The sequence below is a fragment of the Pelodiscus sinensis genome, chromosome 31, assembly GCF_052426305.1.
Source record: "Pelodiscus sinensis isolate ZL-2025 chromosome 31, ASM5242630v1, whole genome shotgun sequence".
Classification (NCBI taxonomy): Eukaryota; Metazoa; Chordata; order Testudines; family Trionychidae; genus Pelodiscus; species Pelodiscus sinensis.
Window position 1 is genome coordinate 8,121,388 of NC_143082.1, and position 15,230 is coordinate 8,136,617.

Here is a 15,230-nt window from a genome sequence, read left to right on the forward strand (position 1 = left end):
CCACCAGTGGCATACACCTTACAGCCCATCAGGTCAAGGCGTTTGGGCTCCCTACCCTTCGGGGACAGCCCCGGCTGGGGAAGTCTCTCCTTTTGAGCCACAGCGTGAACGACCAAGGACCCCAGAACAGGTTGGGAGTACAAGTGTTCGTGCCCCAACTGGGGAACGTAATAGCGCCTCAACTCCCTTTAAGGTAGGGGTCAGGGATGCCGGGGTCTGCCACAGGGCATTAGTAATCTTGGCCATGGTTTTATGAAGTGGCAAAGCCAAGCGGGTGGGGGCATCGTCAGAGAGGATGTCGATCATGGGGTCCGTGTCCTCCACTACTGGCTCCACTGGGACAGCCAGATTGGAGGCCAGACGCCTAAGCAGATCCTGATGCGCTCGAGCATCCATTGTAGGCAACGCTGGTGCGGGATCTGCCAAGGCTTCATCAGGAGACAAAGATGACGACGACTCCTGGATCGGTACTGGATCCAGTGCAGGGCCCGGTTGAGAAGCCGGCTGGGCAGGCGGCACCGTTTGCAGAAGCGGCTTCGGCACCGAGGCTTGTGGCTCAGCAGCGGCATCTGTAGTAACCGACCTCTGGGGGGAAGGAGGGGGTCGTGATAGCGATGCCGACGATAGTGCTTGGTGCCCCGAGACACCACAGAGGAGGGCACAGGACCCTGCCACTGGTGGTAAGCCCATGGCGTCTGGAAGAGGTCCCAGCACCAAGGGAGGTCGAGCCCAGTCGAACGCGAGTGAAGCCTGGCGGCCTGCATTGAGGCCGGCACCGATGTTGAGGCAAGCGGTACTGGTCCCACAGGGGACAGTCCTGCTGCATAAGCGACCGGTGCCGTCCGGTCATGCCGGTGCTGAGGCAAAGCTGGTGCCAACACGGCCTCCGGCGTAGACGACCTCGACCTCTCCACCTCAACCGACGACAGAGGGGAGGTAGTGAGGCTAATAAGATCATGCGCCGCCTCAAAAGTGTCCGGCGTGGAGAGGCAGTGCGAGGGTAGCTGCCCTGGGCTGGATGGGCATCCCGCTTGCTTATGCTGCACCGTGGTAGATGAGGACGTGCGCACCGAAGACTCGGCACTGCGGTATAGTCCCAACTTGAACTTCCGGCTCGGAGACCTACCATGGGACGTTCTTGATCTCTTCAGTGCCGGGGAGTGAGAACGGTGCCGAGCCCTCGATACCGAGGCCCGCTCTCGAGATGGAGCATTGTGCATGGATGCCGGTGCACTGCACACCGCAGTGTCCAGTCAGTGCTGGCTGTAAAGCCGCCTCCATGAGGAGAAGTTTTAAATGAGAGTCTCTCTCCCTCTTAGGGCACGGCTTAAACAACTTGCAGATCTTACAGGTGTCTGTAAGGTGGCCCTCACCCAGACACTTCAGACAACTATCGTGAGGGTCTCCTATGGACATAAACTTTGCGCAGACAGCACACGCCTTAAAACCTTGTGGCCCTGGCATTCCTCACCCCCGAAGGGAGAGAATTAAAAACAGAGACACTAACTATCTAACTAATTGAACTATTTAGAACTATTTACAACACTAAGAGAAACGGGAACCATTAACTGCTCTAACAGAGAGACACGCTCCAACGACCGTCATGGGTGGTAAGAAGGAACTGTGGTGGGGGAGCACCGGCAGGGGTACTTATGCCCCACCATGGCGGCACCACTCCAGGGGACGCCCTGCCGGCACTACGGGTACCGGTAGGGAAAACGCTCTGGAAGATGCAGTGCACGTGGTGCGCACACTTAATTCGAATGGACACGAGCAACCACTCGAAGAAGGGCCGTTGAGAGCTGAGGACTTCGCAGAGCCCTGCCTCACTGCTGCTTGGTGATGTGTGGAGCTGTTAGTAGAGTCCTGAATATCCGCAGATATCTGCAGCTATCCTCATTCACGGATGCTGATATCCACAGCCATGGATTAGATGTGGGTATACATTTCTGTACCCATGTAGGGCTGTAGCTTTGATTTCCAGTCATTGGATCATGTTAGAACTTCCTCAGCTAGACTGATGAGCCAGAATCAAATTTCTGTTCCCCAAGGAGGAACAGGGATCTAGTCACCCTTTAGCCCTTTCTTTGTTATGTTAACTAGAAAGAGCCCCAAGAGTCTGACTTTAAGGCAGGTTTCTTTAATTATTCTCATGGCTTTTCTCTGATGCCTCTCCAACTTATCAACAACCTTCCTGAACTGCAGGCAGCAGAGCTGGACACAGGGTTCCAGCAGCTGTCGCAGCAGCGTCTGACAGGAGGTTACACCTCCCTCCTACTTGACACTCCCTTGCTTCCAGATCCCAGGGTTGCACTAGCTCTTCTTGACACACTGTCATGCCCAGGACTCATGTTAGCTGAATGTCCACCAGGACTCTCAAGCCTTTTTCAGAGCCCCTGCTTCCCTGCCCCTTGCCAGAACAGCTACAGCTTGTAGATGTAGACATGCACACTAGGCCTATTAAAACACATATTGTTTGCTTATGTCCAGCTATCAAGTGACCGAAATTGCTCGATCATATGAGAGCAGAGATATGGGAATCCTGACTGCACTTCCAAGCTGCACTTCACAGGCCCATGCAGCATCCAAGACCATGTTGGCCACCCCCATGGACTACAGCATCCCCCCAGGCATGGTACACAATGCACCAATCTCACCTTGCCCAGCGCTGGCTCCTGGTCCCCTAGCCCAACAATGAGGATGCAGTCAGCCTGGCGGATGCAGCGCACAGTCCAGGGCGTCAGCGTGCAGTCAGTCTGGTACAGCACAATGCGGTGGATGTCCTCCTGCTGCGCCAGCCAGCCCGACAGTCGGTATTCCTGGATGCTGTCAGGGAAGGGATGTCAGCAGGCATCCCCCAGCTCTGTCCTGCTCCACCCTGTTACTCCAACCCATTTCTGGTCTTCCTCCAAGCTTCCACCATGGAGCGCCCCTTCCCCCTAGCCTAGTCCCTGCTCCCAATGGGGACTCCCTCCCTAAAGCTCCTAGCAGAGCTCCCCAGCTACATGCTGTGACAGTGGGAGGTTTTTGTGAGACCTTTTTTTGAAACCTATGCATTTTGAAACCTCAGTTTCCCCATATGCTTCATTCTTACCTTGTGGGGTGGGAGGAAGGTCTGTTTGCTGACTAGGCTAAAAAAAAAACCTCCCACACAAGTGTGAACAACTCCTTGATGTGGGGTTTGCATCCTACATCAGTTGAGCTCTTAAGATAACAGCAAATCCAACTGCGCACACATGGATCCCTAGCAACCAATGGCCCAGAGAGAAATGGACTTCCCCTCAGGAACAGAGGACTGGGGGAGGGAGGTGTTAAGTGTGGACTGTGGGAAGCAGTGGAGGGTACACCTGAATAGGGACAGTCGAGTGACAGGGACAGAGCTCTGGTCTCTGTGCTGACCAGGCTGGACATTGCTGTCACTTCCTTTTCTCTGTGCTAGCCAAGGGTTTCCTGTGCTGTGTTCCAGCCAACAAATAAGCACCCATGTGTGATGGCGCTGGCTGGCTGCCCCTGCGGATGCTGGCAGAGGAGATGCATTGCTCACTGAGGTGAGACAAGTCTCCCTCAGGGCTCTGCCTCAGCTGAAGTTGCTGAGTGGGTGTGAAGCAGGGGGCTGAAGACCTGGCAGTCCAGCCTGAAGAGGCAGCAAAGCCTTGTGCTTCCCCTGGAGAAAGAGAGGCCTCAAGGGGCTCCACCAGAGACTGTTCCAAAACTGGGCCCTCGCGCTATCCTGTGAATCTGTGACACATCCCTCACAACAAGGATCCCCTGCTGTCCCCCACACCTAAGCCTTAAGCTCCTAATGAGCAACCCCCAAGCTACATCCCCATCCCCATCAACCCCTCCCTATTGCTCCAGCCTATCTCCAACAAGAATTCCCTGCTGCGCTCTCTCCTGAAGGGGGCCCTGCTGTGCCCTAATGGCACAAGTCCCATAGCACAGCCATGCAGACCTCACAGAGAAAGAGAGATCATAGCCTCAGTCCGACCACTGCCTGCACCAGTCCCCTACCTGTCCAACGCTGAGGCACCAAGCCGTGCTCGGATGATGTCACTGGTCAGAAGCAAGGTGGGACCTGGAAGAGTGAATGGGCCCATCACACCGGGCCTGCACCCCAAGCATGGCTAAAAGCCGGGCAAGGCCCTGGCACCTCACTCACCTATGGGATTGAGGGCATGCTCCAGCTCCAGCGTGAAGGCCGCCATGGGCACGTCATCACACACTGGTAGCACCGCCACTGTGGACAGGTTACTGGCCGGGTTGGTCACCTCTGAGCTGGAGGCCACACCAAGACTGGAGCCTGTGGGCCCAAGACAGTGATTGATCAACTGAGAGGCCCAGAGGACAAGACACCCACCAATCACAGGACCCAGTCTGGAGCTCTGCCCTGTGGCACCCAGCATCAGCACTGAGCACCTTAATCTCTGCTGCCCTGGCCTGCACGGAGCTGGCTCCCTCCCAAGCCAGGGAGCTCCTGTTTCTTGCCTTGGAGCCCTGGAAAATCCCCAGGTGGGTCAGTGCCCAGCATGCCTGCCAGTTGCTCCTCAGGGATATGCCAGCACCAAGCCACATTCCCTGGAGCCCTGGCTAGGAGAGTCCCCCCCCCCCCCCCCCATGACATGCTGGTGCCTCTAGAACCTGGGTAGGCTGCACCTGCATTAGGGTAAGCTGCAGTTTAACCCTTCACCCAAAGCCCCTACCTGGGAAAGGCCCGCACAGCTGCTGTAGGTTCCCAAGGATCTTCTGGCTCAACAAGTGGATCAGGCGGGTCACGACCTGCCAGGAACAGCAGCCAACCCAGGTCAAAGGCTTATGGAGAAGGGCAGGGTTCAGTTCAGCCAGCCCCTTGGCCACTCCAGGGACTCTCTTCTCTGCCCACCCTTCAGGGCCCATGTGTGGGGGTAGGGGAAGAATGACTGCCATGGCAGGGCTCAGAGGCCTGTCCGGCTGGGACATGGCATGGGGTAGTCTGCCCTGGAGGGGACAGACGTGAAGAAGTTCCTGCACACCTCCTGGTGGCTGGAACCACTGTGGGACTCAGGAAGGAGGATGACCCAGGACAGAAGGCTGGCATTATCCTGGCAGTGGGACATGGGTGCCAGAGCTCTCCCTTAATCAATGCAGAGGCCAGACACAGCAAGAGGCTGGCAAACCTGGCATAAGCTAGGCCAAGATGTCCTCTGCCCCATCACGATTCCCAGGCACGACTAGAATCACGTCACTACATGAAGGGCAGGGCTGCCAGCTGAGTGGTCAGGCCCCAAGTTCCACCAGAACGGGAGAACTCAGTGCAATTCAGAATCTCCCCTAGGGCCTGCTACAGAGATAGCCACACTCAGGCTTTCCCTGAGCAGAACTGCAATGTGGCCTTGTCCTTGTTTCACTGGAACGCTGGACAGGAACAGGTCTAGCCAGATGAGGAAGCTCACAGACTCAGCCTATAAGACTGAAAGGGACCATGATGATCCCAGTCCAACCTCCTGCACATCACAGGCCACAGAACCGCACCCCCACTCCTATAACAGACCTAGAACCCCTAGCTAAGGTCCTGACGTCCTCAAATCAGGATTTAAAGACTTCAAGTTACAGAGAACCTACCATTTACAGAAGTTTAAACATGCCAGCGACCCAGGCCCCATGCTTCAGAGGAAGGTGAAACCCCCCAGGGTCTCTGCCAGTCTGACTGAGGGTGGAGCGGAAATTCCTGCCCAACCCCAAATCTGTGATCAGTGAGACCCTGAGCACATGGCCATGACCCAGCAGCCAGGCAGCTGGGAAATAATTCTCCGTAGCAACCCAGAGCTCACTCCATCTAGCGTCCTGTCACTGGCCACTGGGGATGCTTGCTGCCAGCAGTTGCAGGTTTAAAACAAACAAAAGGAAGTTCTTCTTCACACAGAGTACAGTCAACCTGTGGAACTCCTTGCCAGAGGATGTTGTGAAGACCAGGACATTAGGGGTACATCTACACAGCAGTGGATTTTTGGAATAACTGATGTTATTCCAAAATAACATAATCTGCACCTACGCTACAAGCAGTTACTTTGACATAATGTCAAAATAATGTTGAGCTGGAGGATTTCTTACTTTGACTCCTGCAATCCTCATTTTACTAGGGGTAAGGGAAGTCAGAGGAAGAGTGCTCTTCCTTGGACTTCCTGCTGTGTACACAGCACCAAAAGCCGAAATAAGCTATTTCAACTTCAGCTACGCAATTGACGTAGCTTAAGTTAGGTAGCTTATTTCAGCTTTAGCCGTGCTGTGTAGATGTGCCCTAACAGGGTTCAAAAAAGAACTAGGTAAATTCATGCAGGTTAGGTCCATCAATACTTATTAGCCAGAATGGGTAGGAATGGTGCCCCTGGCCTCTGTTCGTCAGGAACTGAAATGGAATAAACTTAAAAAACAACAAATAGTCTGGTAGCACTTTAAAGGCTAACAAAACATGTAGATCAGTGGTCCCCAACCTTTAGGGGCTGCCGGGCGTCCGGGAGCGGGGCCACTCACGCGCAGGGCATCCGGGGGCAGGGCCACGCACGTGACCAGGGGCGAGGCCACCCACGCACCCAGGGGCGGCACCATGTATGTGCCGCGCGCCTGGGGCAGGAGCCGCTCACATGCCCTGCGCCTGGGGCAGGGGCCGTGCATGTGCACCCGCGCAGGGCACCGCACCCAGGGCAGGGGTCGCCCATGCACCTGGGGCCGACACTGCACATGTGCTGCGTGCCCGGGGCAGGGGCCTCCCACGTGCCCTGCACCCAGCTCCACGCATGTGCCGTGTGCTGGGGGCGGGGCCGGCCCAGATGATTTGGTGGGCATGCATAAATGCCCTGGCGGGCGCCATGGTACCTGCAGGCACCAAGTTGGGGACCACTGATGTAGATGGTATCATGAGTTTTCACAGGCACAGCCTTCTTCAGATGACAGGAGAGGGATCACTTGATGGTTACCTGTTCGGTTCACTCCCTCTGGGGCATCTGGCTTTGGCCATTGTAGGAAGACAGATACTGGGCTAGATGGATCTTTGGTCTGACCCAGTATGTCTGTTCTTATGTTCTTAGGGTGGCTCAGTGCATTGGAGGCCATCCTATGCTCCCCTTCTGCTCTCCCGAAACTTGTCAAGCTCTGACTTACAGCCAGTTGATTTTTTTCCCCCATGGCTCCAGGAGAGGCTGCTCCAGAACTTCACCCCTCCGATGGTTAGAAAACCTGCTCCTAATTTCAAGCCTCAATGTGCTGAGGGGCAGTAGCATTTAGCCTTTGGATGTATTTATCCTGAGTGAGCAATCGTCTCTCCCCTCCGCCTTTGTGAGGTTGGGCTGAATGGGCCAGTCTCTTCGGTCTTTTCTTGCAAGATGGGTTTCCACTCCTCAGATCCTCCTCTGCACCTTTCTTACCCCGGGAAGCCAGACCTGCATGCAGAATTCCAGGTCTCCCCAGCACCTGGTATAATGGCACCGACATGTCCCTCCCTGTCTCTACTGGAAACACCTCGCCGGACGCATCCTAGGACAGCACATCGGCAGCTCCTAGTTCTGCTGTGATCAGCCAATATGCCCAGGTCTTTCTCCTCTGTTGCTTCCAACTGATACGTCACCAGCTTTTAGTGACTGACAACAAGAATTTTAGTGCAAAGTGCACTAGTAAATTTAATCCCACTTCTATTACTCCTGCTTTCAAGGTTATCTAGATCTTCTTGTGTGACATTCCATTACTCCTCCGTATTGAGAAACATCTCCTAACTTTGCATCATTTGCAAATTTTATTAACACCTTCCCAATTTTTTGTACAAAGGTTAAGCTGGGTCCCAAGACCAATCCCTGTGGAGCTCCACTAGTAATCTCCTGCTAGCCTGACAGGTCACTTTTCACTGTGACCCATTGTAGTTTCTCCTTTCACAAATTCCTTATCCACCTTTTAATTCTCATTTTAACAATTAATTTATGTGCAGAACTTCATACAATGCCTTATCTTCTCAGAGAAGGAGATCAGGTTGGTTTGACAAGATCTATATTTATAAAACCATTTTCTATTTTATCACGATTACTGTTAACCTCTATGTCTTCAGTTTCTCTTTTAAAATTTGTTCCATGACTCTGGTTACAACTTGGATCAAATTAACAAGCCTGGAGTTTGCTGGATTACCTTAAAAGCAGGAACTATATTGGCAATTCTCCAATCACAAACATGACCCATGAGTTTCCAGATTTATTACAGATTCTTGCTATTGGACTTGCAATTTCATGTAGCAGTTCCTTTAACTTTAACATGGATGGAGATGATCTGCCTCCCTGTCCCGCCCTGCCCTTAAAGCTGTTTGAGTTGGATTTCCGCCTTAGATCTGGTAATTTCTGCTTCCATATTTTCATTCCCATTATCCAAATTGTTGCTATCCCTAAGCTCTTCATTACCCTTCTTAAAATCTGAGGCAAATATTTGTTTAGGAATTGGGCCACGTCCAGATAATCTTTAATTTCTCCGCATCCACAGTGCTTAGTGGCTCCAGATTCTCTGCTCTCTCCTAGTCACCTGTTTGAGATGCTACCTCATCCAGACCGATCCACAACCCTCCCTGATGGCATTTCCCTTTTGCTTGGGAGGCAGGCTTCAGAGAGCTTCTGAACTTTGACTTCAAGTAATTCCAAGTCTCCTCTACATTCAGAGCCTTGGGCTCTTTGGCCCAGCCCCCTTCCTTAACTAATTTCCTTCATTTCTTAAAGTTTGCCCTTTTCAAGACCTCTCCGTGCGGATGGATTTTTGTTTATTCTTGCATTAATTAGCTCTTGATCACTTGAAGTAAAGTGGTTTCCTACAATTGGCTCTCCTACAAGGTTCATACTACTCACCCATACCAATTTAAAGTGGCATTGCCTCCTGTAGGTTCGGTGACTGGTGAAGAAATCTGTCAGCCAGCACATGCAGGAAACCTGGGCCCTACTACTATTACTAGCACTTGTCTTCCAGTCTCTCTATGGGATATTAAAGTCTCCCATAGTGACAATTCCCAGTAGTATTTATTTCATTCAAAATAAAAGCATTCTCTCTCCATCTCTGAACTGGATCCTGGATGTCTGATACCCCAAGCACTGTCCTACAGGGTATTTCCACTAGCTTCTTCCCCTGAGTGATTTTGGCCTAAACAGACTCCCTGGCCCATTTTATCCCTTCTAATTTCTTTACAGTCTACCTCATCATTAACACACACTGCTACTTCTCCCCCTCTGCCTTTATTTCTCTCTTTCCTGAGCAGACACACCTTCAATTCCTGTACTCCACTCAGGCCTATTCCACCCGTTTCTGTTATTCTCTACTAGGTCTGGTTTCACTTCCTGCACCAGTAGCCCTAATTCCTCCATTTTGTTACCCAGGTTCCTTACACTGGTGTACAAATCTCTTAATTGCTGCTGCTTGGTTTTGCCACATTTCACACAGGACTGGGTATAATCATTCTACTGCTAGATTCATCTACCCTTCCACTCACCTGCCCAATCCTATTCCTTCCTCATTGCTGTGCCCTCTCTTTCTTGACTTGCTTCCAGGTCAATATTAGAATCAGGAGTGCAGATTTCATGAGCATCTCCCAATTGTCTCCTCCAAGTTCCTAATTTAATGCTCTTTTAATCAGTTCTACCAACTACCATCCGAGCACCCTAATCCCTCCTGCTCATTCCATGAGAACTGTCTGTGACTGCCTCCAATGGTCAAACATCCCCAACCACTCTCTGAGCCATTCTACTCTTGTCTTGCCTTGCGTTCACTCTCATTTAGGGAGGGGCAGAATCCCACCTGGGCCTCGATTTCCTTAAGCATCTTCCTCAGCCTGGCAGTCTCTCTTGACACAATAATCTAGCCGTGTCACTTGTTCGCACGTGAGGGACAAATGGATTCTTCCTACTCTGATTAGGATCTTCTTCAGACTCAGATCCACACCCTGTAGCTAAGCTCCCAGATTTGCTCTGGTAACAGGCCTATGTGCTCTTCTTAGCAGAGGATCACCAATCACGTAGACTTGCATCCTGCTGATGGTGGAGGTGAGATTCTCAAGCCTACCTCCCGAGCAGCTTTCTCCCAGACAGAAGAGTTCCTGCCTCACTCCAGCCCACCCTTGCCTGAGCACAGCACCCACAGCATAGCAAGCTGAGGCACTGGAATGGGCTGTTTCCTCTGATGCACACTCTGCCCCTGGTACCTGGGGGTATCTGCGCTTAATATTGTTCAGGGTGCCCTCAGGCAGCTTAGCCAGCTCTGTGTCTCTCACGGCATGGACGGTGGTGGCTCGAGGCTGCCGGGTCAGGGCTTCCACCTAGAGGAGACCACACAGGCCACATTAGAGTCGGGGAAGGGGAGACCTTCACTGTCCTAGACAAGGTCTGCCTCACATCACAGGGATGTCTCAAAAATCTTCTTGTACAGAGGGGGAAACTGAGGCACCAGGTGAGATACCGAACCCAGGAGCCCCGGCTATCTGTTCTAATCCACTAGCCCTCCCCAAGCTGGGAAGAGAATCCAGGGCTCTGAATGTCAAGTTACAGTGGGGGAGGTCTAGGTTGGATAATAGGAAAAAATATTTCACTAGGAGGATGGGGAAGCACTGGAATGGGTTACCTAGGGAGGGGGTGGAATCTCCATCCCTAGAGGTTTTTAAGTCTCAGCTTGACAAAGCCCTGGCTGGGTTGATTTAGTTGGGGTTGGATCTGCTTTGGACAGGGGCTGGACTTGATGACCTCCTGAGGTCTCTTCCAGCTCCATGATTCTATGTCCAGCCCCATCTTCCTCACTCTACCCAGGAGACTCTCTGCCAGTCTCCAATACTACGCTAAGCTATGTGCCAGGACAGTTGCTGGCAGCAGATGACCTACCTACCACCCAAGCCAGGAGGGTCTGGAGAAGGAGGGAATGGACAATTCACCCTTGGACAGCCTGGCCTGAGCACCCGTGACTTGCAGCTGCTCATCACCACTGCAAGCCTAAGGAGACGCTGCCTGCCCACCCCACCCAACAAGAGAGCCCACCCACCACTCAAGGGACCTGGAAGGGACTGGCCCCATCCCCTTCAATGGTCAGGTGGGGAACACCTCCACCCCAGCGGAGTCATGGGATGAAGCTCACCACTCCAATGAGGTCCCCACGGCCGTACTCCCCAACCAGCTCCTTCTTGCCACTGCCTTTTTGAATGACAGAGCGCAGGCGCCCATTCAGCACAATGTAGGTACAGTCCGACTTGTCGCCCTGCCTGGGAAGCACATGCAGCAAGCAGTGAGTCTGCCAGCTGAGCCAGTGACCATCCAATAGAGAGCGCCCCCTACCACCTGGGCTGGGAGAGCACATGCAGTGAGCTTGCCAGCTGAGCCACCACCTGTGCCAGGGAGAGTGTCCCCATAGGCTGGGCTGGTACAGTGCATGCTATAAGCGGCAAGTCTGACAGCCCCAACTGGCACCTACCCATCCCTAAAGCACCCGGGCTCCTCTCAATGCAACACAGAAAGGGGCTGAAGTCAGATCAGCCTAGGTGAAAGCCTGAGTCCTATGGAGGGGTCACAGGCATCTGGGCAGTTCTCACCTGGCCCCTCTGGAAACAGTCTGGCTCCTGACCGGGCAGCACCCAGCCAGAGCGCTGGAATGCCGGAGTCATTTATACTGCAGGAAGGGCATGGATGAGGCTGAGAATCAGGGGGCTGTCCACTACTCTGGCACATAGGGGGTTAAAACACAGTAGGGAGAGTTGGTCCCAGCTGTGCCCTGAGCCAGGAAGAAAACTTGGGACTCCCCAGGAAGGGCTCTCAGCATCCCCCCAGCACAGGTCTCACTCACCTGTACAAGGCCCGCCCAGCTTCCACAGCCATCCAGTCAATGGCAAAGTCCATCTGGCGCACGAACGGAGACATGCGGGCAGCTACAGTATGGGCAACACTCAGCACCACACTGGGCTGCTCCCGCATGATCCTGGGGAGACAGCAGGTAGCTGGTCAGTGCACCATGTGCTGCAAGTGCAGCTGCCTATCCCCAAGTCACCCCACCTCTTCTGGAACAGCCTGCCGAGAAAACAGGACACCAGAACAGTTCACAGCCTTGGGCAGGAGAATTCAGTCCCAGGCAACAGGGGCATGGTTGGAGGACTGGGACATGGGGCCTTTCAACTCTAGAAAGCAGCAGCTCCAATTCAGCCCCGTGGCATGGGGCTGGCTGGCTGGCTGATGGGGGTGGGGAATGGGACATAGGGCTTTTCCCCGCTATGGGCCCTGATCTCAATCTGGCCCAAACTAGGTGTAAGTGGGGTGGCAGGTAGGAGCTGCCCACGGGATGAGGAAGAGAAGGGGGACACCAACTCATAGAAGTCCGACTTGGAGATCTTGAGGAAGGTGCAGTCGCGGTTGGCCTTTATGGTGAAGATGAGGGGCTCTCCGGTCAGCACAGCCAGCTGGCCCACCATCTCGCCAGGCTGCGTCAAGAAGAGGCACACATCCTCTGCCTTGTCGATCATGCGCTGGTAGACATGCAGACAGCCCCACAGCACAAAGTGAAGGCTTACATCCTATGGTGGGGGGTAGAGGAGAGAGAGGAAAGTCACTCCCAGCAGCAGAATGAGAGGCAGATTGCTCATGGGCAGGCTGCAGGGTGAGTGCCTACTGACAGGCTGCAGCTCCCACAGAGCCTGAACTCTCAGGGGTACCCCAGTAACCTCAGCAGGGCCAGAGCCCAACATACATTCTCCCAGCTCCATGGGAACCAAGCCTCCCCCCCCCCCCACATTTGCTGTACAGAGCTTTAACATTCCTTGGTGTGGGGCTTAGCACCTGGCTCTGGAGAGCTGCCATTGCAACTAGCCAAGAGGAATGCAGCCGAGGGTGGGGGACGGGAGACTAAAGGGGGTCCTTGCTCCTGGTTTTTTTGAGGGAGAGTCACCTTTATCCAAGGAATGCGATCTCTCTCGGTTGATCAGAGGAAGAGTCTCTTAAGGCAGAGCTGGCAGACATGGTCCTTTCAGACATGGCCAAGAGTGACAGATGGCGCAGGGGGAAAGGAGCACTCTGGGTCTGAAGCCGGTCTCACCATTTTCTCCAATGAAAGGAGTTTTAATTGGAGCTCCTGTGCCTTGCGTGTGCGAGCTGTTAGCTGTCTGCAATATTGGCACTGTGCCATAGTGTGTGCAGCACTCACACTGGGAGTGATCGCCTGAGATGGGGATAGAAAGCCTGCTGGAGAGGCAGTGTTTGAATCCCGGGGAACCAGGCATCCCAGGTAGTATAGCTCTGTTAGGCCATAATGATGGCAGTCTGGCAGAGAAGTCTCTTTTTTCTCTTTTTTTTTTTTAAGAAAAGAAAACCTTAACTCTAAACTATTGAAAATTGTGACACTAACTACTAATAGAGAAAACATTCAAACTACAAGATGAAATAGGAGGGCAACTGCAGTTCTGACTGACGCTGGTGGCAGCAGAGAAGGAACTGAGGGGACAGTTGCTGTTCATGCATGGTAGCAGCACTGCGTGTGCTGCCTGCCTCGTGTGCATGGCCCACCGGAGGGCACTGCTACTGTAAATCTCCAACTAGGTGTGCAGTGGCGCCCCAAAGACCTATGGTGGTGCACCCACAGGGACACTCCTCAAAGAAGAGGGTGAATGTCTTTATGTGTTTTCTCTGTGAAAAAATTTTACCCTGGGTAAGATGGATTTATTTGGGGTTTTGGTTCCTATTTGAGGGTTGGTTTCCTGGGTGCTGAGCCCTCCCAGAGACAAGCTACTATCAGTGTCTATGTTGCTCTGCAGGGAGGCAGTAACCACAATTCTGCCTTGCCTGGAAGCGACAAGAGTTTCTAGCCCAGCAGGACAGGGTGGTGGGGAGCTCCAGTGGGCAGGAAGGCGGGCACCAGCAACTTGATCAGCACGCCGAGGGACAACCCAAGGAGATTTCTGTGATCCAACCCGTCACACCCTGGTATGTAGCCTGCCAATTATAGAAACTTCTATTGCCTTTTGGAACCTCACTATACTTCACTTGTGTGTGTCCATTACCTGCTTTCATTTTGCAAATAACTTCCATTTCTTTTTACTAGTTAATCAATCTTTGGTTAGTATGACAGGACTGGCTACATGTGTTGTCAGTGGTTTGAAATCTAAGGTACAGCTGACTGATCCTTTGGCTCAGGGAGTAACTTGAATACTGCTGTGATTCTTGGTGTAAGGACTTGTGATGGGGCATCTGCCCCACACTGGCCCTTTAAGGGTAAAACCCAGCCCTGGGAGAAGACTGAGAGCAAAGGCCACAGCTAAGGGGACACATAAATAAAGGCTCCAGGAGTGGGGAAGGACTCTTGCACTAGCTGGGGAGCAGGAGGGACTTGGCTGCCAGGGAAGCTGGAGACTTCCTGAGACAGAACAATGCTGGGAAAAGACAGGGAAATCTGGGGAGTTCTGGCCTGGCCTTGGTCCCAGGCTGCAGGGCCTGAAGCAAGGCCTCAAGGTTCTAGGGCTGCGGGGAGGTGGTCAGGATAGACCCACCCCCTTGCCCGTGATGAGTAGTCATTCCAGACTGCAGTTTGCCCCTGAGGTAAGGAGCAAAATGAAGACTCACAGTGGGTCACTAAGGCAAGGTGGGGATAGGAAAATTGCAGGTTCCCTGGGAGGGGAGGACCTCAGAGCACAGCCCCTGGATGAGAGACAACAATAGTGGGCACTGTTGGATGGCAGTTTTCTGAATAGGACATTACAGTCTGGGAGCGACATGAGTCTGGAACTGAAACATGGAGTGAGGACACAGGGACACACCAGCCAGAGGGAGGCGCCCTGTGGATGAGCTAATTCCCCATGCTACTGGCAGGAGGCACTGTGGCAGTGAATCTGTCCCGAGACAGGGCCAATCAGTCACAAAGGCTGGCTTGTCTGGATGGTAACCTAGACCCGGGTGCTCCAGGGGCCTGTCAGTGACTCCATGGTCTGGCTGTTATGGGGCTGAAGGATTTATACTTGGTAAAATCCATCCAGAGCACACAGCCAGTCTGGGTGTGTAACAGTTTGCCCTGAAGTTGGCACACATGCTTCTGAGATGCTCGGCAGCCCCACTGCCCTGCTCCTCACAGAGTCATCAGCACCAGTACCCAAACCTCAGGAGGCAGCACATCCTGCCCATCCACACTGGGGCTGCCACAGGGAAGAGGGGACCAGGCCCCAGCTGCCAAGAAACAACAGCAGCACCAACTCCGAGCACCTGCTATGTCAGTGTTGCCCCATGGCT

At 53.3% G+C, this 15,230-nt stretch overlaps 1 protein-coding gene across 14 annotated transcripts in view; it reads right to left on the reverse strand.

Annotated features, from left to right (window-relative positions):
- PNPLA6 (patatin like domain 6, lysophospholipase) overlaps positions 1-15,230 on the reverse strand; it is a 62,549-nt gene that overhangs the window by 20,808 nt on the left and 26,511 nt on the right. For all 14 annotated transcript variants that reach the window (XM_075902105.2, XM_075902102.2, XM_075902103.2 and 11 more), the window contains 8 exons: positions 12,327-12,532; positions 11,812-11,943; positions 11,110-11,233; positions 10,190-10,303; positions 4,701-4,776; positions 4,160-4,300; positions 4,012-4,075; positions 2,658-2,826 (listed from right to left, as the gene is read on the reverse strand). In XM_075902105.2, the coding sequence (XP_075758220.2) occupies positions 2,658-2,826; positions 4,012-4,075; positions 4,160-4,300; positions 4,701-4,776; positions 10,190-10,303; positions 11,110-11,233; positions 11,812-11,943; positions 12,327-12,532 (1,026 nt within the window). The remainder of the gene's footprint in view (positions 1-2,657; positions 2,827-4,011; positions 4,076-4,159; positions 4,301-4,700; positions 4,777-10,189; positions 10,304-11,109; positions 11,234-11,811; positions 11,944-12,326; positions 12,533-15,230) is intronic.